This window comes from Parus major, chromosome 4 (genome assembly GCF_001522545.3).
Source record: "Parus major isolate Abel chromosome 4, Parus_major1.1, whole genome shotgun sequence".
Lineage (NCBI taxonomy): Eukaryota > Metazoa > Chordata > Aves > Passeriformes > Paridae > Parus > Parus major.
Genome location: NC_031771.1, coordinates 58473637 through 58498926, shown reverse-complemented (window position 1 = coordinate 58498926; position 25290 = coordinate 58473637). Strand labels below are relative to the sequence as shown.

At 39.7% G+C, this 25290-nt stretch overlaps 1 protein-coding gene and 1 long non-coding RNA gene across 2 annotated transcripts in view; one reads left to right on the top strand and one right to left on the bottom strand.

The window, feature by feature from the left end:
* Positions 1-25160, bottom strand: HTRA3 (HtrA serine peptidase 3). Its single transcript, XM_015625342.3, has 9 exons — positions 24603-25160; positions 16409-16508; positions 14571-14793; positions 13760-13954; positions 11135-11167; positions 10366-10480; positions 3992-4040; positions 2219-2314; positions 1-987 (listed from the first exon to the last, which is right to left on the bottom strand). Exons 1-9 carry the CDS (start codon positions 25024-25026, stop codon positions 822-824), a joined length of 1401 nt encoding a protein of 466 aa, XP_015480828.1. The 5' UTR covers positions 25027-25160; the 3' UTR covers positions 1-821.
* LOC117244248 overlaps positions 25009-25290 on the top strand; it is a 3663-nt gene continuing 3381 nt past the window's right edge. The window contains exon 1 of the long non-coding RNA XR_004496970.1: positions 25009-25090. This is a non-coding gene — a long non-coding RNA (uncharacterized LOC117244248). The remainder of the gene's footprint in view (positions 25091-25290) is intronic.

Genomic DNA, 25290 nt, shown 5'->3' with positions numbered 1-25290 from the left:
GATTATTTGTGTAAACTTTAATCTCCTTACAGTAGAAACATACAGTCAAAGCCAAAAGTAGTGTAACAATTTTACAGCAAAGCTTACCAGTAAAAATGCTAACAAGTTTGTATCAAATTCTTAAAAAACTGTGCACTTTATCAAACTTAATTTTGTTCAGCACATCGTTTTGATTTATATATAAAGGCATTAATTCTATAAGAATCATTTACTATATTCCAAAAATCGCATGACCTAGGTGTAACACTCCATAGCCTGATACCATTTTTGCTCCTTTGAATATTTACAGATTTCATCTACCTGCATCAACATGGAGCACAGAAGCACTAAGAACAAATACAAGCTTTGCCAATAATAGGTTCACATTGAAAAAGTTACATAAAAAGGAAAAGAAAAAAAAAAGCTCAATTTTGCATTGCAATAGCTTGGGTCTGCTGCAGCCATGACTGTAGTTTAAGAATAATTCCCCCTTTTATATACTTCCTCACTTCCAATAGTATTTGGATCTTTCAATGTGTAGAAATGAATCTGCTCTGCATCTGCAGGTAACAGGAAGTGGGACCCATTTCTACCAGCTACCCAAAATTTGTTTGTCTCCTCCTCCCCAGAACACAGTTCTTAAGTTTCTTTGAAATTTAAATCTTCTACAAATGGCATCTTTGAAGTCATTCTAGCTACTATGTACAGAAATGGCTCAGGCAATTAAGTTAGTCCACCTTGTCATTAGTCAACAGGAAGTATAATTACTGTAGCTGTAAAGGAGGTATCTAGTGTTCCAGAATAAGTGAGTTTAATTATGGTGAGAGCTTCCTCAATTCTATTTACATGACAACTTCAGGCTCAATGTTAAATAGCAAATCATCATTTCCTCTTCGAACTTCAAGTAGTAGAGGTGATTCATTCATCACAGCCTCTTGCAGGTCACTGGAAGTCATCAAAGGACGCCCATTGACTTTCACAATAATATCTCCATCTTGGATCCCTCCTCTGCAAAGACAAGAAAACGGCACTAAGGATTCATTCTATGCAGAGGTAAAGTACAAAGGCTATTCACCACTTCTTTTGCAAATGTAACGAATTTTCATTTGTCTTAGTCTCCACTGAAGGGAAATTCCAGCCTTCTGACTGTGAAATAATAACAGGTAGGACTTGCTAAATGCAAAATAAGGCTCGGGTTATTTCATCAAGGATTTTCTTCTTAAACAAGAAAAACCATTTTTTCATGACTTCTACAAAACTATACCAAGTGAGAAACAGAAAATGCTTTTGTTTATTATTAATTCACTTTACTCAGTCCTTTTACAAGACCATGCTTTTATTCCACCAATATGTAGTTCAAGAACTGAAAATTAAAACCTCAAAATTTCAAGACAAGTGAAATGTACCAGCTAAAGTACTGGGAAATTATTTCTCTCTTGCTGTTCAAATGTAATCCTGAATAGCTACTTTTATTACTTTTGCTTTTGATTTTCCTAAAATCATTTTTAGAAATATTTTATTTTGCAACTGTTCCATTGAACAGCCTCTTCCTTTAAGATTCAGTACTGTCTCAGGTAACAGCTCTGACAGTGCCTTATGTGAATGTTATTCTGTTTCCTGCTTAACCTTACCTGTTTTTTAATATTCAAAATACTTCAAAAAACTTCTCAAATTTGGTCATTGTATATGGGGTGCTCTTTTTGTTTGTACACTGCTAGTGTTTCACAATGTCGTTAGAGGTTGTAGTGAGGTGGGTGGCAGTCTCCTTTACCAAGTAATAAGTGACAGGAGAAGAAATGGCCTTAAGTTGTCCGAGGGGAAATTTAGATTGGATGATATGAAAAATTCCTTCACAGAAAGGGTTTTCAAACACTGAAAGAGGTTGCCCAGCAAAGTGGTGGTCTCACCATCCCTGGAAGTATTTAATAAAATGCATAGAAGTGGCACTTAGGGACAGGGTTTACTGGTGGCCTTGGTTCTGAGTTCATGGTTGGACTTGATGACTTAAAGTAATTTCCAAACTAAATGATTCCATGATTTAAATAGTTCTGAAATGCTTAATTTTTGTAGAGGTGAGTAGAATCTTAGCAAGATATTTTAAACCTAAAGGCATGATTTTTATTGTTTAAATACAGATCAAGCCTGGTATGAGAAAATATTTGAATATAAAATAAATATTACCTTCCAGTATCTCTTTGAAGGTTTATTTGTGGTGAAGAAAATAACATGATCTACCTACCTATGAGAAGGTGAGTTTGGAACAACTTCGTGTACATAAATTCCACTTCTGACATCAGGAAAATCAGCATTACTGTGCTTCAGTTCCTCCACCAAGCTAAAAGAAGAACAAAGTTATACAGAATTTATTGCACTACAAAAGCATATAAATATTCTTATTTATTTAAACTTTTTGGGACAAAAAGTAAAACAATTAATTAACAATTAATCATTTGCCAGTTATATGGAAAACCCTAAATTTGGATTAAAAAAAATTACATAGATTTTGAGAGGCAAAACTCCTTACCTGTGCAAAGCATGCTAAACTTAATGGTCTTGTACATCTGCAAGAATTTGACTTTGGCTCTTTATGGCAGTAGCACAGAGGGCCTTGTTCAAGAGCACAACAACGGGAGCACTCTCAGGGACAAAAGGTCTTTCTGCTCAAAGAATTAATGCTGGGTAATGAATGACAGGGCAAAAATTTGCTAACTTTTTGTTTCTTTTATTTTGCAAGTCATTCCTAATTTGTCTTGATCTAGAACAATAGAGTTTTTGATAACTCCAGAGAGAAGACAGATCAGAGCTGGAAACTTCAGTTTCCTCAAGTTGTCATCAGCAATTTTTTGCGCATTACTTTCTAAAGAAAGAAGACAGGAGCCCACTGCAAAACAGAGCCTCTGCAAACATCCCCTCATTTCAGAGATGATGACATCATTTCAGGTCTGCATACAGTGTGGGTTAAAACCCATTTCTTGAAAGATTTTAAACCAAGGACAGATTACTGGGCTGTCTGCCATGAAAAACTGGGGTCCCTCAGAAGGAAAACAAGCCAAAATGGCTACACAGCTTCTCTTCATCTGATTTAGTCCTGAGGAAGCTAACAATTGAATAATTAAAGCAAACACAACAAGGGAAGTGGTCTTTTTCTGAAAACAGGCCTGCAGACATCTTGCATGGCTTCCTTAGACATTCCAAAAGCAGTAAAATCTCACATTGTTTTCACAACTATGAGGAGAAGCATTCTGAGTTTCTCTCCATCAGTGATGTTAATGCCATTACACTGATTCATTCCAGCTGAGGATCTGACCCTTCAGGGAGGACTGCAGGAGTCCAACTCAGGAAAAAGATGGCTTTACTACAACCCCAGCTGCAAATTGTCTTGTTTAATTTTGCCACATTGGAAACATGCCTACTGCTGGGAAAGAACATCAGCTTAAGAGCCCTCACTTATTATCCAATAATATATCTGGGTAATGGCAAGACAAAGCAATATAAGAGGAAAAACACACTAAAGAGTCAAAGGAAAGTGTCCATTTCTGGTTTTGTTAACACGGAGGCACACAAAGCTTTAGTTTGGCACTTTAGCAGCTCTTCCTAGTTAATGGTTAGGCACCAAACCTCACACCATATGGCCTCCACTGGCACTGGGAAAACACCACCAAACCCTCCATCAGCTGATTTTGACACTCAGACTCACCCGAAGGCACTATTTTGTTTAAATGTCAGCTAAAAGCTGGTGTAACTCCAGGTGTCCTTGTCAAGAACCAAAATCTGTGCTCAGGCTCTTCCTATTTTCCCTCAGCTATCAGCAGGATATCCACCACTATCAGTATTTAGAGAATTTCCAGCTCCCAGAATGTAGTTTTCACCTGTATGATGTAAATGCCTGCATATTTCCTAGAAGCCAATGCCCATTTCTGGAGATTTGTAACAAAAGCTGAATGAAGTTCTGAACCACTACTGACCACATCTTGTGTGCATGAATATACGATCTCCTTTCTAAGATACTTACGCAGGTGTTATTGTCAGCATTCTGATGCCAATGAAACGTTTCTTCCCATCTGAAAGGAACACAGAGGATATTTAAGAAGTTTAGGCAAACCCTGACAAAAACAACTGCTCTGATGACCCAAAATACCTGAAAATTAAAACAGAATGTATCAGATTTTAACAAAACTAAACAAAATCACGTACATCTGTACTGAAGTTATTTTTATTTTTTTTATTACCCTTGGTATACAGAATGACTATCCCTCTCCCTGCAACTAAGGGTAAGGGAGAAAGCTCATAGGAGTTCCTCCTTCAGGAAATTCAGGAAACTTCTGTGATCTAGTATCACATGAATTCAGTAAATGGAAAATTTCATAGCCAACTACCATTTAATCTGAAACTGCTCAAGACAATCATACGATATTCTCATTTAAATGTAGAAATGGACTCTAAAAAAATTTAAATGTCCACTTTTCAGAGAAAAGGCAATCAGAAGACTCACACTGATTATAATGGCTTGTTATTTCTAACCCAAAGAATAAAAAACAATTAAAAAAAAAAAAAAAACAAAACAAAACACGTAGACCTTTGCCAAAATGATCACAAAAATACTCAGAGGGTTGGAGTGCCTCTGCTAAGAAGATGGGCTGAGGGAATCGGATTTGTTCAGCCTACAGAAGGCTCCAGGGACACCTTAATAAGGTATTTCAGTATTTAAAGAGGTCTTATAAAGTCAGGAAGGGTAATGATTTCAAACTAAAAGAGGGTAGGTTAGCCGTAGGTATGAGGAAGAATTTTTTATGATGAGAATGGTAACACACTGGAACACACTGCCCAGAGAAGTGGTAGATGCCCCAGCTGTCAACACTCAGGGTCAGCTTGGATGGGGCTGTGAGCAACCTGAAGGTGTCCCTGATCAGTGCAGAGGGGTCAGACTAGATGACCTTTAAAGGTCCCTTCCAATAGAAACTATTCTATAATTCTACGATTTTCCAGGACTCTTTGGAATTTTAAATGGTGAGAAGTCACTCCTCTAGAAAGAACAGCACATTTATGAAGTTGGCTTTTAGTAAGTCATGATATTGTACAGCTGTCTTATGAAAAAAATGCAGTTTGATGACTTCCTGAAGTGAGTGCTGCAGTACTCAGTTACATCCAGCATGAAACAATATTTCCCCTTACTTGTTCCAGCACAACGACTTCACAAGATCTTTGAGTTTCTCCAGGTTTTCACATAAGGAAAAAGGAGATGTACACAGTCTTCTCTAGCTCTTATTCTTTCCAAGAAAAATACTGCCAAGTAAAGGACTCTGAATATTACACATGCCAAATATTCTGATTGGGGTCACTGAAAATGTTGACTACTAAACCCTGGATTTACTACACTCTGAAAAATCTTGCATCCATAACTGTTATCCCTACTTTGCCCTGAAATGTTTGGCTCTCCCCTGTTTTAAAGTAAAACTAGCAGGATCAAAATCAGCTATAGTAAAAGTGTCAAGAAGTTCAATTGCTCAAATTTGAAGTCTGAAGAGCTTTGGACATGACCAAGAACTAGCTCATGGTGCTCCTCCAGCCCTCATGGCAGAAATGTAATTTTTCACTTTTTAAAAATATTCAGACATGATAATTCTCCCACCTGAAAATAATCCCCTTGTCCATGCAAGGTGGACAGTTAAATAGTGAAATTCCCTTTGTAAGATCAGTGACAGCATCTCTGGTGATAGTTTTCTCTTTGCATTAAACAATTTGATGCTGGTCATCACCTGTGAGACAGAAATTTGTAGAAACACAAAGATACTCCAGAGCCGGGAATATTTGTATGAATGAAAAATTAAAATTAAAGAGAAAAGAGAAATTGACTTGGAAGAAACAGAACAGTAAGAATGAAAAATCACAGGAGAAATTGCACTAATCAGATAAAGGGAATTACTTCCCCAGTGGCTAATGATGTATTTAAACAAAGATTTAGGGGGGGAAAAAAAAATCTTGCAACTAAAGACTTATTCCCAACCAAAATTCTAATTCTACCTTCAACTTTTGGTAGGTCTAAGTATTATTTCACTCCTGCTGATGCACTGAAATTCAAAAACACCTTCTGCCCTCTCTCTGCAGTAAGTTTGTCATACTGCAAATAGCAATTCCTACTGTAAGAGTAGCAGGGTATTGTATAAACTAAAAACTGTGAGCCATAGGTTACTTTAAGAGAAGAGTATACACTCCTCTTTCCCCTCTCCAGACATTTTGTGTGTCAGAATACAGGTAAAAATATTTCAGTCCTTCAGTTTCATAAAAATCCATTCCACTGATTTTAACCCAAGTCAAACACCTTCAACAAAAACCAAAGTTTTCAGCAACAATGATTCATGGGAATATAATTGTCCATCTTTTTTGAAGTATCAGCAGAGACTGAACAGGCACAGACAACCAGTAGTATAGTGTTTTAACATTCCCAAAGCATAAGCATGGTGATGTTGGGGCTGAGTCACACTGGCAGAACATAATGTGGCACCTGGAACTACCACTGTCATATTACATCTGCTCTGTGAATAGAAAGTCTCAAAACCTGTCATTATGGCAATTTGTGCAATCACGAGGCAAAAGAGAAAGTAATTCAGAGAACTGGAGTAAAGTGATGTCATAAATCTAAGGAGCACATCACAAGGGTGCAGTCCCAGAAATAGCTAAAAGAAGATTCATATGTTAGAAGAATCAGCTTTAGCAAATGTGAAACCATTCTGGTTAAAGCTGGAGCACAGCACAGAAGAGAAAGACTCAAATCTTATCTCATTTTAGTAAACACCAGGCCAGCTTAAACACTGGTACCAAAGTCAAGCAAACCAGCCTCAACCATGAGCTTAAACTTAAATCTGCTTAGTGTTAATAAAAAGTCACAAGCAGCCGACACCAAGTACCTAGAAGCAGTTCACTAGTCACAGAAATTTCTATTCCACAGTAAAAATAGCACTTGCCTTACTATTAAACTTTATTTATTGATGCTTGCAATAGTAGAGATACAAACCAGACAGATAAACACCAATTGCAGGTAGAAATATTTATGACTTATAAAACAGTAGCAAAAAGAATTTATAAATCCTAATTAAGGGGTCATGTACTGAAATTTCTATGGGCTTGACTAACTCTGGTATGAAATTATACCCGATGCAGTTGATTTCAGTGGGGCCAGGATCTCCAAGTGAAGAAATGGATCCCACACTACTTACTCAAGTGCCCGGCAAGACTTCTATTTTTCTGCTAATTCCTTTTGCCCCCAGCTCCTTTTGAAGATTACATGAGCAGCCCTGAAAGCTTTTAAGAAAGATATTCTACTGCCAAACAGAAACCATGAAAACAGCTCAAGCCTATAATGCTGGACTGTGTGCAGTGTCCCTTTCTTATAAACTGCAGAGCTGAATTCAATCAGGTCTGAATCTACACTCAGCAAGGATCCTAAGCAACCCTCATGATTTGTGGTAATTATTATGAGTAATAATCATTCAAATACAAAGGTAAGAATAGTGTTTTAACACAACTAATACAAGGTCCTGGGGATATAAAATGGGATTTAAGTAAATGAGTTGTTGGGTGTGGCCAATGCAGAACTTCCCTATTTCCCCACACCCAGCTGAAACAAGGTTTATTCACTTTTCTGCTTACAGTACATTAGATGCCAAGCTGACCTTTTAGATGGATTTTCTCTTTAATATTTTTTTCAAATTGCTGACTTACTGATTTCCACTTCAAAGAGTCTATTTCCAAAAGATTTTCTAGTTTTACTATTCTGTTCAAGTCTAAACTGGGAATAGACAGAACCAAGACCAAAATGGAGAAATATCTAAAAAATTTTTTAAAAAAATAATATAAATCAATCAATTATGCAGTAATTTCCAGATGTAAACATAGAATACCACAACTGGTTAAAACTGAGATGGAGACATTTAACTTCATGCAGCAATTTAAGATTTCCTAACTATAAAAGGATGTTAACCTTATCATTGGTAACCCCAAAATTAGCAAAGGCCTTCAGACCATTCAACAGACCAACATCTCTATGAAGGCTGTGGCAAGTATTTGGTCAAAAATAACTTAGGTGCTATTATATATTACCAATGCATTAGGTAATACAGAATGTATATATAACAATCAGTAAAAATTCTTCATTCAAATGTCATCCTCTCCTTTTCTTCACTCTCTACTCCTGTTCTTTAATAGATCAGGTATTTGCAGTTTTATGTGATGGATGAAATTTAAAAAAAAATATGCCTCCTCTATGAAACAGTTATCTGACCAACTGAGATTCAAAAGACTAAGCTCCAGTTTATTAAACAATTGAGTATCTTCTATGCCAGAATAAATCTGGAAAGAGTGGCATCCTAAGGGAGTGTTATTATATTCAGGCAATATTATACTAAGAACAAAATGGTAATACCCATAAACTTCTTTATATGACCTAATTGTACCATAAGGGAGGATCCCATTGAAATTACTGAAACTTAACTGGAAGAAAACATGATAAAAACATCTCTAAAATTCTGCTTACATAAATTCACTATGCCAAAAAATAGCAACCATACAATAAACCTGAGAACAATTACTAAAGGCCTAAAAAATGCAAACTGAGTCTCAAATATGTGGTGAAAATATCTCCTAGAAATTTTCTCTATGCACCAAGGGCTTTAACTGACTCTTCTGCCACAGCAAAATTATAAAACATACTTCAGAGAAGCAAAAGGAAAAAAAAATTGGAAAATAAAATAAATAATAAAATTGCCCCCAGTTATTTGAAGCAGTGACAGTCACATTGACACCAAGAGGGAAGTGTGAATCCTCTTGATTAGGGTATTAAGTTAAGAAAAAAAAAAATCTGTATGTTATAATCACAGTATAAACTTGAATCTTTCATAATTTTTCTTAGGGCTCTTCCATGGGCAAAGCTGTCTCTGGGCCCTCAGCTGGGCCCATCATCCTGTGGAGATAAAGGTGCCTGAAGGAGCAAGGTGACTGATTTCAGTGGTGTCATCTCTAAGCTTCACTGAGTTTCCAGCCCCAGTTACCAGGAGATGGTGGGTTCTGCACAAGGCTTGAGTTCATGTCTCTAGGCCAAGACTGCAGGCTGAGCTATTGCTCCTCCCTGGATTGGGATGAGCAGTTTGGTTCTAAAGAGTAACATCACTAATGAGACACCTGCTTGTTTCAGAAACCAACAAGTTAGTAACCAGGGTGAATAAATAGGTTTTTTTGACATGTTGACTGAAACAAAATTATGTCAGCTACGTTAAAATGCACTTCTCAGTATATAATTAACAATTTATTTTTTTTTTTATCTACTCCTCCCCCTCCTCCCAAATCAACAGTGAAAACAATATAATCTGTGGCACTCAGCAAAACAGATGAGGGGACCCATCAGGTTTGTGATGCTCTCATGTATACAAGCAGATGCATCCCTTTAAAACCGCTGACTAAGGGAAGTTTCTGAAGTAACAGTATCTGAGAGGACAACAGTGTAGGAAAACAGCCCTGGCATCAGGAACTGGATGAACTCAGCAGAAGACAAGATTAATAACAAAAAGATTCATGAGAAGAAGCAGCAGCAGCCAATACTCATGGTTAAAGATGAGTAGTAGGGTGTGGAAAGATAAATTGGCAAGTGAAAGGGTAAGGAAGATTTGGCCTGGATGCAGCATTACTAGATCAGCTTTGGCTGTGTAGCCTGCAGTATGACATCTAGAACAGGGTGACAGATATGGTGCAGGCATGTAAAAAAAGTCTAAAGTACTGCAGTTGTCATTGCCAAAATACTTAGATTTATATGCTCTCTGGTCCAGAGAGCCTTTCTTTCTTTTTGCCTCTTTCCCATCTTCCCATGTATTTATTCATGAATCAGTAACAGCCTTTCTTCCACCAGGGCCTGACAGTCTGTCACAATATATCTGATTGATATAGCACTGACATACATGACCATGATAAAATATAGGCCAGGTTCTATGGACTACACCCCATCTGTGGACAGGTGCTTAAAAAGGTTTTTACCTTAATTGCTACAGTATTCCTCAATCTTTTTGCTTGGACAATAAATGAAAAAAAGGGAATAGAACTCCTTTAAACAAGTGATCATCTGTTCTCAAGATCACTTGAGACAGTGATGATTCATCTGTGTCCTCGCTATTCTCAGAGGCCCTATTTCCCATATTTATACAGATACTGTCTGCTCTTTGGGGGTATGAGTAATAAAAAGTCTCTCCCTCTTCTATGAGATTGTTTTCTATTTCTCAGTCTGTGATGCTCTGTAATGGAAAAAGATGCTGCTCCTTTCAGTAACAGGATCCCAGACCCATGTCTTTTGGAGCACCTGGATCAGGATAATTGGAAGATGTCACTGTCTCCTGCATACCATACCTTTACTTTGTTTGTCATGTGACTCTGTGAGAAACTGAGTGATACGGTCTGAAGGAATGGCAAAAGAAATTCCAGCTGTGACCTTCAAGGTGTTAATCCCAATCACTTCACCATCCTGTTGAGAGACAACACCCAATTAAATTTGTTCCTAAGTACAGGATTCAGCTCCCTGCCTAGCATTTCATGTTAAAAGCTGGTTTAAGAAATTTTAGAGTGTTGTAATCACTCAAGAAATAAACAGTACTTATAAGGGAGGATCTGGGCTTTGATTCACGATCCATTTCACATTTAACTGAGATAGCCAGAGTGATCACAGTACAGTGTGTTCATCCAAGGTCCATCCCACCACTCTGCAAGATTCCATCTGCCAAGTGGGCAGTGGATTCACTATTACCACCACAGCCACAAGTCACTGACCTGCAAAACCAGTGCTGATCTAAAGCAAGAGTTGTGTGGGCTAACCAGGTCCCGTGTCTGCTGTGCATCCCAGGCTTCACAGTGTGAATGAGCGTAACTGCTCCTTCTAGACCCCATATTCCTCACTGCTATGCAAAATTTTCTGTGCTCAATGGGGAAATGTTTTCCTATGGTGTGTGAATTGAGACCTAATTTGCATATTCTGCATTAGCTTCAGGCTGTCTACCATTTTCTAAATGAATGGAAGCTGGAATGACAAATGACTCTTTCCAAGAGAACATTCTCCACCAACATGAAACTAGTTCTTGAAACAAAACCAACTATCCAACAAAACCAAGCCACATGAACTTACCAGATTAACTAGAGGTCCTCCAGAGTTGCCATACTGTAAAAATGACATAAGGGAACAATAAATTAATACTTCACTGTTCGAAATGCAATTCTCATTACAAACAGTCCTTATTTTCTAAGTAAATGAAGCAGGCAGCACTGACAGACACAATATTGATCACAGAAGATTACAGGTAGGTCTTATCCTACTCCTTCACCACTCTCATGATTATAGGTTTTTTTTCTTTTCAGAAACAGGCCTTAAGTTAGGAGCCACTCCAAATAGGCAGACCTTAAGTTTAAGACACTGAACAGCTAAAACTAGTATTTTGTTTTTTCTAAAGCCTGTCAGAACAAGGTTTTGAAATAATTGTTATTTGAAGTTATACTTCAGTGAGGTGTACAGTTTTTATTTTACTCATTACTTTGTTTTGTAATACTGTCAGTCTCTCGTTCTCCACTGGAGCAGAACACAGTGTTTTACGTATTTAATCACAGCATATTGCTATGAGGTAGCAACTACATAAGGATTGATTTAGTAACCACAGACACATACGCCTCTCTAGGGAAGGCATAGAGCAACTCTGAGCAGCCCAAAATTACCTAATACCTAATGGCCTTTAAAGGAAACATGCAACAGGACCACAGGAAATGAGAGTTGGAGAAGTTGCTTGTCCATCCTCATGCTGGCTCAAAAATTTGTTTTTGAGTGAGGCCAGAGTTTTCGAGTAGGTTTGCAAAACAGCCAAGAGCAGCAACTTACAACTCAAAAGAAACAAAAGCTAAGTGATGTATGACAGAAAAGTGAGACACAAACTGTTTACACTTAGATAGCACTGGGCAAACCTTCCAGATTCTTGGGAGAATAAAAAAGACATTAAAGTTTATAAAACAGCTTCAAAGTTCAAATTTAAACAAACAGATCAGTTCCTTATATTGTATCTCTCTAGTGACCTGAGACTGCACACTTGATTTTCATGTCTGACTGGCACAAAAAAAACAAGATAATGATTTTTCAGCCTTGCTTAGCACACCATCTTTTATTCTCTTGTCTTCTGCTTGAAGAATGTGAAAGACCTTCAGCACATGCAATACAGCTCCATTTAGAACCTTATGGCCCTGTTTTCTCTTGCCCCATGTTACTGCTGTCCCAGCATTTCTCAAAAGGCAGCTGCATGCACATTCCTGCAGGGAAGCCCTGGAAGAGCCACAGGAATGCTCTGAACAGACCAACTCTCAAACTCCTCCCATTCTCAGGAGAAAATGAGTGCATTAGCTAAGCACAAAGCATTCTTATGCCAGGGACCATCTTCATATTTTGTGGTCTCAGATGGCAAAGCAATTCAATCTTAGTGTCATTTTCCTCACCTCATCTGCTATCACTCTTCCTTTGGTCCAGCTTTATCTGACACACTCTGCTATCCTTGTCTAAATTTGCTCACTAGCTTTGGAGGGCAGCAAATGTCTAAATACATACACAAGGAAGGAGTCTGAGCTTGAAAAATGTGTACAGGAAAGAAGTCAAGAATCCCATGTTCTAATTCTGTCTCCACTACCAATTCAGTGTATGCTCCCAACTAACCAATCTTGCCTAAGTTTTCCTTACTCTCCTTGCACAGCTGAAGAGAGTAATTCCAACTAAATGTCTAGAGAGGTGCAGCTTTGGGTCATACATAAGCTTTTTGATAAAGGTCACTTTTATGTCATAACTTAGCACAAAAAATAATTACCTTATTTTTTCCTCCCCATGCAATTTCTCTCAAAAAGTCTGTGACAATAACCATTTGTGAAGCACTTTTTGTGCGTAAAACACTCAGTGTTTATTTCTTGCCATGTCAAATTTGACATTAAAGTCCAACAAATAAATCCTGAAAATATTTTCCTTTCAATGTGTAACAGATTTAAGGTATAAAATTTTGGGCCATTTTCCACCTCAGATATGTATGCAGTATTCTTTTTAGATGCAGTACAAGCTAAACACACACCCAAGGATTTCACTTAAGCTCTTTGGATCACCCCAAACTGCTCTGAAGCAATATTATTTTAAAGTACCTCTATATAACATGCAATGCCAGGACACTTAGCTCCAAACCATTCCTCAAACTTTATGTTATTTTACACCTTGATTCTTGTTTTGATTATGTGATGTGTGAAGGGAACACACAAGAAAACCCCAGTCCTCTCCTTACATTCTTACCTGGGTGTCCTGTCATTAAACTGAAGCACATACTCTCAATCTGACTATTGCATCTGGTTCTAAAGAATAGAGATGAAAGAAAATTTGGCCCTATTCTACAGCTTCCTTGACCAGAGCAACTCAGCAAGCAGAGAGAGAAATGTTTTGATTTACTGCTGCTTGATACAACCATATTACTTCATGAGATTTACAGAATTAAAAGAGTCCAACCTATGCAGCATCCTCACAGACAACCTCAAAGGGAGAACTTTTATTTAACATGCCCTTCACAACACTGTCTGAACACAACTTACAGACAATGCAGAGACTTTTAAAAAAGAAGAGTTTCACTGATGTTAAACAAAGATGCTTGTATTTAGTGGATTCATCTCAGGGCAGGCACTTTCATGCAGCACAGGTGCAGGGACAGGGACAGACTGAAGTGGAACTCGTGACAAATCTCATGCTTACATTAATAATAGCATCTGTCTGAATGTAATCCATGTCCGAATCCCGCAGGCCCAGCTCTTTGCCGTCTCGCTGAGCAGTGCTGACAATACCTGTTGTCACAGTGTTCTGTAGGGCAAATGGACTTCCAATTGCCACCACAAATTCTCCTGGCCTCAGATCAGCAGAGTGTCCCAGTAACAATACTGGTAGTTTTTTCTTAAGTAAAAACAGAGAGAAAGAAATAAGCGTTAGTTCACACTTGAAAATAACCTGATTGCAAAGACCAAAAGCTAGAAAAAAGTTAGGAACAAGCAATTTCCATTACATTAATGAAAGAGCCACTCACTGCCCTATACCCAAAACTTATGCTAGGAGGGTTGCTGTTTTAAACTGTCTTCAAAAACAAGAAACAAAAACAGCTATCTGCAGCTCCTTGCAATTTCATTGAGAAAAAAAGGGCATCAAAATTTCTCTGTTTCCCAACAGATTGTTCCCTCCTCCTAGAAACAGCACACAAACCAACTGTTGATCAGTTGTTGACTGCCAGTCTCTGCATTATGCCCCACCTTGCAGTCCATGCATACTGCCACAAAGCTTAGAAAGAATAGCCTCAGTACTTAGGTAAAGATAGCAGAATTTTGCCACATATTAAATTAATATAATTTCTTTTTCTTCGCTTTTTACAGTTGCTATCACAGAAGACAAAGTAATTTAATTCCAAGATATGAAAAATTTCCATATCTGTATTTCAGTACATTTTTTCCTTAAACATATATTCTAGTCAGTCATTAGAGATCCCAAATGAAATCACTCTTCTGCTTATGTCACTCACCTTAGGGTGAATCTTTATTGTTGCAATGTCAGATTTCTTGTCAATGTCTTTGATGGTTGCTTCATAGGTATCTCCATTCTGAAGCTGTACCTTCAGTTGTTGTCTCCCTGATATTGCATTTGTGCTTGACACCACGTGGGCATTGGTCACAATTAAACCAGAATCAGACATAATAAACCCAGATCCACTGGAAAGGGGGACATTTCGACCAAAGAGGGGGTGCCTGTACAAAAAGCAAGCAATTCTGTGTCATAAGGGACACCAACTTAAGAGAAGATTATATTAGACATCATTTAACACCTTTCACCCTAAGAATTAAATTTTTTTAAAAAATTACAAAGAAAGGATCCCTTCCTGAAAATTGTCACTGGTTTTAGTCAGTCAGGGAGACAGGAACTGAGCTTTACAGACAATCAGCAGGGTCCTTTTTCTTTGGTTTCCAATTCTGTCTTCACAGACTTCCTTGCATAGAGGGTAGTGACAAAAAAGGAAGGAAAAGGGGCCCATCTGATCCCACTGATTCTATACTGGAAGAGAACAATGACAAAAACTAATAAAGCTGAAAAATTAACCAATCACCCAATGGGAAAAAAGGAAGAAGGAACCATGCAGTTGGACAGAGGCATAAAGGAAGAGACAAGATCTAAGGGAATCACGAAGGCCAAGTGCAGACCAGGTGGAAAAAGTATGTCTGGAAACCAGAATGACTAGGAATGTGAAAGAAAAAATGAAAAACACTAACAATGGGTAAAACTTGGTGGGAAACAACACGTGCTGCAATACAGACAGGTAAAAGATTTTACAAACTGTTCAAGGCATTACAAAATTTTCTGTGAACAACTGCTATAATGGCCTTAGACTGTTAGGGGAACATATAGTGCCTGCAGAAGATGAGAAAAGGCTCACAAAGTCTTTCCTCCAAGACAAGGTCCTGGTTAGGATATTATTTGAAAGTTCTGGGCTATTTAGCAGTAAACAATTGGAGCCAATCCCAGGAAAATATAGTATCAAAATTAGCACCCAGCAAGCTGTTGGGCAAACATTTACTTATAGGGAAAGAAAAAATTCTCAACTACATTTGTAAAGATCTTAAGCATCCTCTCAAAGGACCAACCAATTAGCTTGATTTTGCATATTAAAAAGCCTACAAAAATTCTCCTAGAAATTCTTAAATCTATGGAAATTGAGAGAACTCCAGGAAGAAAGGTATTGACATAATGGAGCACATGCAGTATTTGCAGTAATTTATTCTGACAGCAGGTTGTTCTGAGGACTCATATTTAAACCTCTCAGGTTGTTTTGAGCACTCAGTGAGGATCTTGCCATCTCAGCTTCAGCATCCTGAATATCGGTAATGTTCTGGTCAAGAAATTTAGTACATTTTTTTCCTATCAGAAGTAATTTCTGTGTTTAGATAGGTTACATCTCCTCAACATTCTACCTATTAATGCTCTTCTTGCCAAAATAAAATCATCTCTCATTCAAAGTTGAAAAAGTAACAACAAGCCATTTTTTTCCAGCTTACTGTCTGAACATATATATAGATATGTATGTATGTATAACAAATACAGTCCAACAAGCACAACAAGCTGAAGAGTTCTCCAAAGATGAGACAGACTTATTTTAGGGTAGACAGTATATATTGTATAGTACTGTAAGCCCATTAGAACAGATCTACTGAACAAAACACACAAATGTGTGATTCTCTGGAGAAATAGGTCTGCTGTAATGTTTCAGAATATTTTGTAAAGGTCACAAATTCAAAAGGAAAGTTTTGTAGGCTGTAGACCTTTGATAAAAAATATCTAATTACTAAAACAAAGAATTGAAAGTGTTACCTGAGGAAAAGTTCAATGTGCACAACTGCAGGTGCAATCTTTTCCACCACATCAGCTATGAAGTTGAATTTGTATCTTGGGCTGCTGGACTGTAGGTGACCTATACTAGCAGAAAGAATTGGATATGTTAATAAGACAATACATTTTTTTTATCAAGTAGGCAAGATGAACCTGCCTTGAATTGGTCTGTTTCTCCTACTAAAACAATTTCCAAACAGTACTAGAAAAGGAATCAAAGTCATTAAAATAGTTCAAAACTTACCTATCTTTCTGTGTGATCCTGAAAAAAATTAACCATCAGCATCACTTAGCTCTAAGTTCCTTTCTTTGGAAGTCTACAAGCTCTGTCTTGAGCATTTCTCTGAGGACAACTACTTGTTATTATTCAAGACACATAGGATCATAAGATAGGTCAGTCTGGAAAGGCCCTTAGGAGGTTTCTAGTTCTACCTCCTGTTCAAAACTTCACCAGTCACAAAAGGGAAACAGAGCTGGGACTTGCAAAACTCCAAGTATGGACATTCCAGAAACTACCCAGGAAACATCTCCCACTGCTTCACTGTCCCCCACGATGTATTAAGTTTTTCTTACATCAAGTCTGAACTTGTTGAGCTCATGTTCCAGCTCATGCCCCTTGTCTCTCATCCTCCCATTATGCACCTCTGTATGGACCTGGCACACAGGGAGGCTGCTCTCAGGTCCTCCTGCAGCTTTCTCTTCCCGAGGCTGAACAACCCCAGCAACCTCAGCTTCTCCTCACATGAGATATGACTAGTTCCCCTCAACCATCCTCATGACCTCCTGAACTCACTCCAGTTTTTCAATGCCTTTCTTGTACTGAGGGATCCAAAACTAGATGCAGTATTCCCAATGTGGTCTAACAAGTGCTGAGTAACACAGCTGCAGAATTTTGGAGCCACAATTAGAACTTAAGTTCTAATTTTTTAAGTAGCCACATTAGAAACCTGCTTTAAATTACAATCTTTGCACCTAAAACTTTTTGCAAAATCACATTTAAGCTGTCACCTGCAGTTGGACCTAGCAATAGATTACTAAAGCCAGTATGGTTAAGCAGCACTATACATACACAGCATTCATTAAGAGTGAATATAATAGTGTGAAATTAAGATCTTAAAGAAGGCAGAGACAAACCTACACCCTCCTGACTTCTAATGCCACAGCATCCTTATTGCATCCTGATGCTAGTATTCTAGCATCACAACATCCCAAAGGAATAGCACTGCTTGTGACAAGTATCACATTCTTTGCAGTCCCTGATACATGGAGCCATATCACCATACAGGTAAAGCAGATGATAGGGGATGTATCACCACACTCAAACAGCAATCTTTCGTGTTCACAGCCTGAAGCTTTAAAATTAACTATGGGAACTACCAAAGGGAGCAAATGAATTGAAGAAACCAGAAAAAGAAGATGAGGAATTTCTTCACAAAACTCTGCAAATTCTTTATCCTGTTACTGAACATGGGATTTACTTCTGAATGAAAAGAAACCTTGCTTAAATTTAGCAAGCTAGATTTATGTGATACTGAATAAACAAAAGGAATAGCTTGGCAGGACTAGATTCAGTCTATTATTTCTATCTACATTCTCACACACTCTGAAAAATCCCTCCAGCCAATTGCATGTGCTTGTTTTAGTGCTTAGTTTAAAAGAGACACCGCAAACAGGAATCACAGAGGACAGTCAAATGTAAGCACAATATGCTGTTATTTATTTTTCTTATTAGGCCACTGAAGATTTATCTTACCTTCAGTTCCCAAGCAGCTTGCCTGATTCTGCAGTATATCCTTTGAAGTCTACTGACATGACTTTGAACACTTGCCTACACATCAAGTACTCACTGACAGGATATAACATTGCCATCACGTTTATCTTAATAGACATGACCATGCATCAGTGAAAGGCAGCTGATAAACTGGCACAGAACTGATGAAGGCAGCCTTTCAGTTGGTGTAAATCAGCACAGCTCTGTGTGAGTCAGGACAACTAAATCTATTTGCATCTTCTAAGTGCTCAGCTGCTCTGCCCAGGTCAAATGGATACAGAACTGTACGTGGCCAAAAGCAGGGGAAGATGCCTGCCAGAAACCTCAGGTCTGGACCACTCCTGACCAGCCACCAGGCAAACATCATGGGTGGCAGTGGCTTTCCAGGTAGGATTTGGGGGAGGCGGAGAGAAAGTATCTGAAAGAAGTAGCAGATGAAACATGAAAAAATGTGAATAAAATAAAATGCAGCAATACAGAGAGGAGACTAAAACTGAAACAAAGCTTGTCTTATTTCATACCACAGTGAAAACATTTCTCTGCCTAAGCAGAAGCCCAGACCCTCCCCACTGGCGTTAGAAGACAAGAATGCTCAAACCTGAAAAAAATCCAAATCTGCACCAATATTAGAGGGAAATCTGAAACAAAGGAGGATCAAGAATAACAGACACTCAAGCTGTGTATGAAAGGCATGCCTAAAGATCAGAGATGAGCTGCTTTTTCTCTTGTCTGGTGGAGACAAAACACTGGTGAAAACTGACTTACAAAGCTGAGATGCCTTCATAGAACTTGATCATTCTTTAATCACTTTCTGCAAGTTGGCAGTGATAAGAACCTTTAAACACATTATATGATGTGCCAGGAACTCAAACTATGGATGTGGAAGATGCAATTGCACACTCCCATTTACTCCACACAGAGCACTAATTAAGGGAACTGAAATGTTGGTTAACAGTATTTTAGTGCATAATTATTGAACTAATGGTTTTAATCAGAAGTTCTCAATATACTTCAAAACTGAGGAACTGAAGCTTGGGAAAGCGAAGAAGGAAGCAACATCCAGCACCGAGTATATTGTATAATGTCATCCTGAATACAAGTGTTATAACTGGAGAGGTAAAATTTATCCTTTAATCTGCATTAGTTGGTAGACACTAGCTGCTGCTACTGTCCTTACTAAAAGTGATAGTTAAATATGTATTTTCCCCTTCCACAGTGCTGCTGCCTTGAGGAGCCCCACACAGCCCTCAGATCTCTGGTACCCTGAGCATGTAACAGCTCTGAGCTCACAGCACCCTCGTGGATTTTGACCCACTGACCCGCTGACATTTACCACAGAGTTTTTCAAAGGTCTCTCAATAACATGCATTATTTCCCATGAACTGAGTGTTCAAAATCATCTCACTAACAAAATCTAATTTATCTTGGCAAAAAGACATAATTTAATCCGATTAGCCATCTGTTGCATAACCAAGATTTCAAAGGTGCTGCAACCAGGTTGTATTTGAAACAAAACCAAACTTATGCTGCATGAGTCCTTAGCTTTCTATGCATTTCTTAGTCAAAAAAACTAGATTTCCCCAATTTGCTCCATAGCCACAAATCAATCAGATTTTCAGCAGCCTTTAACTTTGAGCCTACTATTTCAAGTAAGTGATTAGATCTGCACATTTCCAGCTCCTCAAAACACACAAAAACCAGATTTCAATCTAAGTGCATAAACTGGAGCTAAAGATTTTCAGCCTGTGTCCTAAAATGCAATCTTATGTTTCCAATTTTATGGGCTCCAGCTACACTGAATTTAAAAGCCTAAAGCTAAGTGCCTTTCAGGTAGGAGTAGCCTTATCATCAGTTTAAGATTTTTCCTGGATAGTGATGTTATCTACAGGCTAGGGGATCATTTAATAGTGGTTTATTTACTTTTTTGCAGAGACAATAGAGCCATTCCAATCTCATTAACACTGCTGTAAACCAGGAACAATGGCAACAAATCTGTAGAATTAAACTACTATGAAGAGAACTGGAAAAAAATTCAGTAGAAATAATCATTATAATCCCACTGAAGACAATAAAACCAGACCAATTTACATTTGCAAAAGACTGAACATTTCTGAGTATCTGCCAACATAGTCCCTGTAGAATTAAATCAAATCACATTCATTGCTTTCTTAAAGACAAAACATTGTATTAAAATCCACAATTTTATATTCATTATGAATTTGTGAGCCTGGGAAACTCATTCTTTTAAGGCTGTTTCCCCATCCCCTTTTAAAACAAGCTTCAGAAAAGATCTGTGCATTCAGCAAAATTATTATGTCTAAGGGAGGACTGCAACCTGGCAGATCTGATCACCCGGGATAAACACTGTCCCTACTGTGCTTTCATGGAAAGAAATGAAAGACAAATAAAAGATTATAATGTCTCTGCTTAAAAAACAGAAACATCTGCTGGAAACATAGGTTCATGGGCAGCTTTTCTGATGAATTCAGCATTAAGATCAAGTTGCATAGCTGTGCACTGACCATAAAGCCTTGGTGAGTTTAATGCCACATTATGGTTCAGGCAACTTGTTTATACAATGGATGTCTACTGTGCACAGATGAAAACAATTTGGTGAACCAACACCAAAGTGGCTTTCTTGTGCAATGCAGCAATCACAAGGGCCAGACAGAGACAGACTGGCACAAGCCTTCTAGCACAGACACCACACTGATTTACAGGCTTGGTATTCCCCCCTTCCAAGTGATCCTCATGAGGACATGCAACAATTTACCTATCCTTTACAACAGTGAAGTGCTCTACTCTGGACTGAATACCAAATACTGTACACCATCCATCCTCACCTGCAGTAACTCAAACCAACTCAGGCATAATGAAAACAAGCAGTACAGGAATGCAACCAAAGTTTGTGTTTCCAGCTAATACCTGGTAGTACGTTTCCCTAAATACAGCTGCAAGCAGCTCTAAGCCTTTGATGACAATAACACCAGCAGGAGACTTCTATGCCTTACTGGGCCAACTTCTCAGAAATGCAAGTAATCATACACTCAGTTGTTCCTCTGTATCTTCAAAGTTATGTCCTGGCACACTCCAAACACCCCACTAGAACTGTGCACAATGACCCTGTTTATGCATTAACTGCATTTCAAACATTCTCTTCGGAAAATGAACTTTTAGGTTCGTATCTTGCAAAGATCTGACTGACTTGGGTGAGTCTTGACATCATGACCCCTTTCTGAGAGAGACTTCAGGTTAACAGTGCAGAGGACAGTAAATGGTGAGAGTCAAGTCCAGCCTCAAAGGTTTTCTTATTAAGCTTTTAATTTTCCTTGTTCCATTGACAAAAGAGCACCTGTATTTAAAGAAAAAAAAAAAAATTGCTTTCATATCTTAGGTAAGAAAACACAAATCTTTTGACATTTAAACTCTCTTCACAGAAGCTATTTGCAAAATAACCTTGCAGGGAGTTTAAATGTTGTACTGAGAGATCAAAACCAGTCCTTTGCTCAAGAAACAAGTAGATTGACTATAGATGGCAGGTGACCAAGTGATTCTTTGAGTGATAGATTGACTATAGATGGCAGGTGACCAAGTGATGCTTTGAGTGATTTGTTTGACATCTCAGTAGATTGATATATGGCATTGTTAAAACTTACATTTGCTGTCCTGAGAAACAGGGCTCTGTAAGAAAAGATCTTTGATTACAGAGGTTGTCCTCCAAAAGTATTTCTTCCATCACTTATATACTAGCTTGTAATAGCTTGTCATTATCACAGCAGATGACAAAAAAACCTAGCTGTTTCATGATATATTCCCATATGTCAAGGTATCTAGTGTTGAAAAAAAAATTTAAAAAACTCAGTATTTGTAGCAGAGAGCTTAACATTGCAAGACTGCTCCTAGTATCTCTGAGAAGTCCCTGGGTACCAGCAAATTGTAGAGCATCAGTTATGGAGCTCCTGCACCTCCATGCAGCACACCCCCTGTCTAGTACACTGTGAGTAGAGCCTACAGTTTGGCATGGTGCTCTTCGAACTAATCCAGGAATTTAATGAGGAAAAAACATTTTAAATTCTGTTAATTTTTCAATTATCACTCAGTAACCCTGGCCAGCTCATTCCTCCCTTCCTTCCTGCATCTTTTACTACCCGTGTTTCATGCATTCCTATTCACCAGACTGCTGTCACTAGGCTAAGCTCCATGGCTCTAAGTTCTCAGCCTGTCTGGGTTTATCACAGCCATCCAACTCAGCATCAACATAAGCAACTGGAAAAACAGAGGAGGAGACACGTCAGGAGCCACTCTGGGTCTGTGCATGTATTAAAGAGGGCCCAAGTCATACTGTGTGAGTCTTCTGTTGAGATTGTTTTAATATATGAATGGTTAAGTAAAACTGCATTTAATTCTTAACTAGCTTATGCCCTCAAACTCTGAGTCATCTGAGGCCAGGCAAGAACAGAAGAAAGAGAAATTTGACAGCAATTTTAAACTGTCAACTTTCTTCCAAACTTCTCATTACAGCCGCTGCATGTTACTGTATAAAAAAAAAAAAAAAAAAAAAAAAACCCCGAAAAAAACACCATAATTGAGTTCTATTCCTGGCTCAACCACTAACTCAGTCTGACCTTGGGCAAGACACTCGGTTTCTTTGAGCTTCAGTTTGTGCAGCTGTAGAACTGAATTAAAAAAAATTAAATCTTAACAGAGAACCAGATGCTTCATCTAAGCTGAGGTTTTCTGAGATAAAAAAAAAAAAATAAAGCCAAAATAAAGTTGATACTTTAACACTAGAATAGTTTCTTGGAAAAAAAGTTTCCTCTGCCTCACAGCTCCAAATTCCTAAGCCTATTAACATTAGATTCAGGAGGATTCCTTAAAGAAAATGTCATATATACCAAATGCCAAACACTCAGCAAGCGCTCAGATGCAGGCTAGCTCACTCATTTTGGTTAAATATCGTGATTATTTCATGTGGATCAGTTTCAATCAAGTTTTAGGTTACTAAAGTACTAAAGTTAACAGATGCTGAGTTGATGTGAAAAGGAATAGGCAAAAAAACAATTTATAACTACAAAATACTGGAGAGATTGATCATTGCAACTTCAGGATGGCATCTGGAGCAATTCTTGGCTCCGAAAAGAAACTCTGAAAGGAACTCCAGGAATATCATTTGAATATCCTCCCTCTCTGAACTGGTTCACCCTTTCACAAGTACAGGATATACGTGAAGGATTCCCTATTCATAGAAAGGCTACAACAGCACCCACTTTCCCTCTGAACCCTCCCAATCATTTTGGCCAGTTTGTTATGAATAAACAGGATGGTTAATGGTTCACCTGATATAATTGGAAACACTAATGCATGATTTACAACTCCATTAAGCATAGCATTTCTCTTTCCAGGAACACAATGGGAAAGGTAGCAGAAGCAAACTCTTAAAATAATATATTAGTAAGTATGTGTAAAGATACTGCCAGCATTAACACTTCCATAAAGAGACACATTTTAATACTAAAAGGACATTACCAGCTTAAAAGATTAGTAAACTTTCCAAAGTTGAATCAACCATCCTGAGGTTGTGATAGCATATCACAGGATCTGATCAAAGGCCTCAACAGTTTACTACAACCAGAAGACCATTTGATAGCCCGTGTCAATATTTTGCACTATAAAGGAGGTTCTCCAGCTTTTTGTCCCTACTGAGGGCTCTACTACAAGACCACAAAACCCTTTGGTGAAGAAAGCAAACCAGAGTGTTTTAGACGGGTTATCTAATACTCAGTGCTTTTTCTGCCCCGCTAGGCTTTTAGAAGCGTTTCCTGATTGGCCTGTCGGGTCAATCCGATTAACCCCCCAAGACCGGTCCCGGAGCTCAGGTGCTCCCGGGCCCGCTGCGCTGCTGCTCGGGTGATGCTCCCGTGATGACACCGCGGTCTCACTGCCGATGTTTGAGCGAAGGTGGCACTGGCAGCACGGGAGCGAGCTTGTCCTGCCTCCAGGAAAGGCCACGGCTGAGGACGTGGCCGCTGTCCTGCCCTGGCAGCCGAGCGACCTCCACCCACCCCGCTGCCATCTGCCAAGGGCGTCCGCCCCTTGTCCCCGGGCGCTGCGGCAGCAGTCTGCACCTCACCGAGGCATCGAGCCACTCTGCCGGGGGAAACCTTCCCAAACCCCGGCCCACAATGAGCAGCGAGGAGAAGTTTTGCTGTTCAGAAAGCACCTGAGCATCCGTTCCGCACACCGCCGGTGTCATTAGCAGCTGGGTGAGGTGCCATGTCCTTGGAGATCTTTTAGAGACCACAGAGCCACCCAGTCTTCCCAGGCCACTGAAAATCATGACTTTCTTTAACCTGGAAGCCAGGTCTCCCTCCCCCCGCCCCGCGGCAGGTCCCACCATGCTCCTACCCGATTCACAGGCTCCCTTCTGAACCTGGGCGACGGCGGGCAGCCCGTGCTGCAGCGCCTTGCGGCTCACGGCCTTCAGCTGGCAGATGTTGTCGTAGGTCCGGCCGTCGCTGCCGCACACCTGGGCGCTGAGCTTGCACTGGCAGACGCCCTTGGCGAAGCGCTTGCCCATGGGGTAGCGGCAGTCGAGGCTGTCCCCGCAGGGCGGGTCCTCCTTGCGGCCGCAGGAGTCCCCCTCGCCCGCGGCGCAGATGAGGCAGCAGCCGCAGCGGTCGGGGACGTACCCGCTGGGGCAGCTGGGGCTGGGGCATTTGGAGACATCGCAGCGGGCCGGGCACTTGGCGCGGCCGAGCGGGAGCTCCGCGGCGTGCGGGCCGGCGCTGAGGGACAGCAGGAGCAGCGGGCTCAGCAGCGACAGCCGCATCCTCGGCGGGGACGGCGGAGCGCGGGGTGCGAGCCCGCCCGGCCCCGGGGCAGGAGGCGGGAAGGTGCGATCGCGGCGAGGGAAGGGGAAGGCGAGCTTTATGCACACTCGGGCAGGACAGCGTCTTCAGCCCCGGGCAGCGCTTCTGCGGGCGGAGCGGGGCGGCGCGGCGGGCGGAGGGCAGCAGGCCGGGGCACAGGGCCCGAAGTTGCGGCCGGCTCGGGCCCTGCAGGACTCGGCGGCTCCCAGGACTCAGCTGGCCGG